This window comes from Coturnix japonica, unplaced genomic scaffold (genome assembly GCF_001577835.2).
Source record: "Coturnix japonica isolate 7356 unplaced genomic scaffold, Coturnix japonica 2.1 chrUnrandom616, whole genome shotgun sequence".
Lineage (NCBI taxonomy): Eukaryota > Metazoa > Chordata > Aves > Galliformes > Phasianidae > Coturnix > Coturnix japonica.
Window position 1 is genome coordinate 35,789 of NW_015439989.1, and position 3,118 is coordinate 38,906.

Here is a 3,118-nt window from a genome sequence, read left to right on the forward strand (position 1 = left end):
CCCCAACCCCCCAAATTACCCCGGACCCCCACCTCACCCCATTGTCCCCCTATAGGTTCTGCCTGATGGTGAAGAAGGGTTACCGGGACCCCCCGTACCACAACTGGATGGCACGCCTTCCGGGTTCGCACTTCTGCTACCATGCTCTACAAGAACCTGGAGCTCAGCAACTACCTGGAGTACGGCCCCCACCCATAGACACCCCATAGCAACCCATAGCCACCCCATAACCACCCCATAGGACACCCCATAGCCACCCCATAAGGACCCATCAGCCACCCCATAACCACCCCATAGCCACCCCATAGCCACCCCATAAACCAACCCCATGAAGGACACCCATAGCCACCCCATAGCCACCCATAGTTACACCCCATAGACACCCCATAGACACCCCATAGACACCCCATAGACAACCATTAGCCACCCCATAGCCACCCATAGACAACCCATAGACAACCCCATAACACCATAGCCACCCCATAGCCACCCCATAGGACACCCCATAGACAAACCCCATAGCCACCACATTAGCCCACCCCATAACAACCATAGCCACCCCATAGCCACCCATAGACACCCCATAGCACACCCCATAACCACCCCATAACAACCCATAGCCACCCCATAGACACCCATAAAACACCCCATAGCCACCCATAAGGACCCATAGACCACCCCATAAGGACCCCATAACCACCCCATAGCCCACCCATTAGCAACCCATAACAACCCCATAGCCACCCCATTAACCACCCCAATAACCACCCCATAGACACCCCATAGCCACCCCATAAATCACCCCATTAGCCACCCCATAAACGACCCCATAGACAGCCCATAGACACCCCATAACCAACCCACATAGCCACCCCTAGAACAACCCATAGCACCCCATAGCCCACCCATAGACACCCCATAACCAACCCCATAAAACCCATTAACCACCCCATAGGACACCCCATAGCCACCCATAATCAACCCCATAGCCACCCATAACGACCCCATAGAACCCCATAGACACCCCATAGACACCCCATAACCACCCCATAACAACCCATAGCCACCCCATAGCGACACGCGCGCATAGAACACCCCATAGCCCACCCCATAAGGAACCCCATAGCCACCCCCAATAAGGTGTGACCCCATAACCACCCATAAGCCACAATTTCAACAAAAACCACCCAGTAACCACCCCATAGGCCACCCCATAGACACCCCATAAAACCACGCCCATAGGACAGCCCCCATAGGGACACCCATAACAATCGCATAGACAAACCCCATAGGCCACCGAATAACCACAACCATAGGCCACCCATATGAGTGTCCACCCATAGACACCCCATAGTCACCCATAACAAACCCATAACCACCCCATAGCCACCCCATAACCGACCCCATAACAACCCCATAGCCACCCATAGCCACGCTCTATAGCCACCCCATAGCCACCCGCATTAGCCACCCCATAACCACCCCATTAGTCCCACCCCATAACCCGACCCCATAGACACCCCATAGACACCCCATAGCACCCATAAGGACCCATAGCCACCCATTGAAGGACCCCATAACCACCCATAGCCACCCATAACCCACACCCATACACCACCCATAGCCAGCCCCATAGCCACCCCATAAGCCACATCAGCAACCATAGCCACCCCACAACCACCCCATAGCCACCCCATAGCCACCCATAGCCACCCATAGGGAACACCCCATAGCCACCCCATAGGACACACCCCGATAGGACACCCCATAGGCCACCCCATAGCACCCCATAACCACCCACAACCACCCATACCATTACCCCTACCTATAACTACCCCATAACCACCCCATAAACCACCCCAGACCACCCCATAGCCACCCCATAACCACCCCATCCCACCCGATAACCAAACACACATCCCGATCCCATCCCCATGCTCCATCCCCATCCCCATCCCACCCCCATCCACCCCATCCCACCCATTCCCGACCCCATCCCACTCCATCCCCAATCCCAGACCCCATTTCCCAACCCCAAAACCCACCTATCCCCAACCCCATCCCTGACCCCATAATTAACCCATTCCCACCCCATAACCACCCATTCCCCATTCCCACCCCATTCCTGCCCCATAAACCACCCCATTAACCACCCCTCCCACCCCTTCCCCATCTCCACCCCATTAACCCCCCATCCCCTACCCCCATCCCCACCCCATAATGCCCCATCTCCCGCATTAGCGGACATTGAGATCTTCGCGCTTGTTCATCTCGGTGTATGTGCCACGACCTGGATCATCGCCGGGATCCAAAACTCGTTCCGGGTCTGGCGTCGGTCAGTGACGGGCACAGGGGGGGTTATGGGGTCCGATAGGGTGTTATAGGCGGGGTTATAGGTTATGGGGTTATGGGTTATATCATGGGGGTTATGGGGTTATGGGGTTATGGGTTATGGGGTTATGGGGTAAATTTTTGGGGTTATTCTGGTTAATTAGGTTATGGGGTTATGGGTTATGGGTATGAGGGTTATGGGGTTATGGGGTTATGGGTGATGTTATAGGGTTATGGGGTTATTGGGGTTATTGGGGTTATGGGGTTATGGGGTATGGGGGTTATGGTATAGAGGTTACGGGTTATGGGTTATTGGGGGTATGGGGTATATGGGGTTATGGGCGTAAAATATGGGTTTTATAGGGGTTTACGGGGTTATGCGGTTGTTTATAGGGTTACGGGTTATTGGGGTTATGCGGGGTTATGGGTTATGGGTTATGGGGTTATGGGGTTATGGGGTATAGGGTTACGCGTGGTGTATGGGTATGGCGGGTGTATGGGGGTTGTTATGGGGTTATAGGGTTACGGGTTATGGGGTTAGAGGAGTTATGGCGCGGTTATGGGGTTATGGGTTTATGGGTGGTTATGGTTATAGGGTTTACGGTTATGGGCGTTATGGGGTTATAGGGGTTTTTTGAGGGTTATGGGGTCTATGGGGTTATTGGGGTTTATAGGTTTTAGGGGGTTATACGGTTTATAGGGTTTATGGGCGTTATTGGCGGTTATTAGGGTTATAGGGTTTATGGGGTTATGGGGTTATGGGTTATAGGTTTATGGGTTATGGGGT

At 53.8% G+C, this 3,118-nt stretch overlaps 1 protein-coding gene across 1 annotated transcript in view; it reads left to right on the forward strand.

Moving 5' to 3' along the window:
• The window catches only part of PDE2A (phosphodiesterase 2A), a 37,965-nt gene extending 35,581 nt beyond the window's left edge, over nt 1–2,384 (forward strand). Inside the window, exon 8 of the mRNA XM_015850983.2 lies at nt 2,243–2,384. Coding sequence (XP_015706469.1) covers nt 2,243–2,384 — 142 coding nt within the window. The remainder of the gene's footprint in view (nt 1–2,242) is intronic.
• The last annotated feature ends 734 nt before the right edge of the window (nt 2,385–3,118 follow it).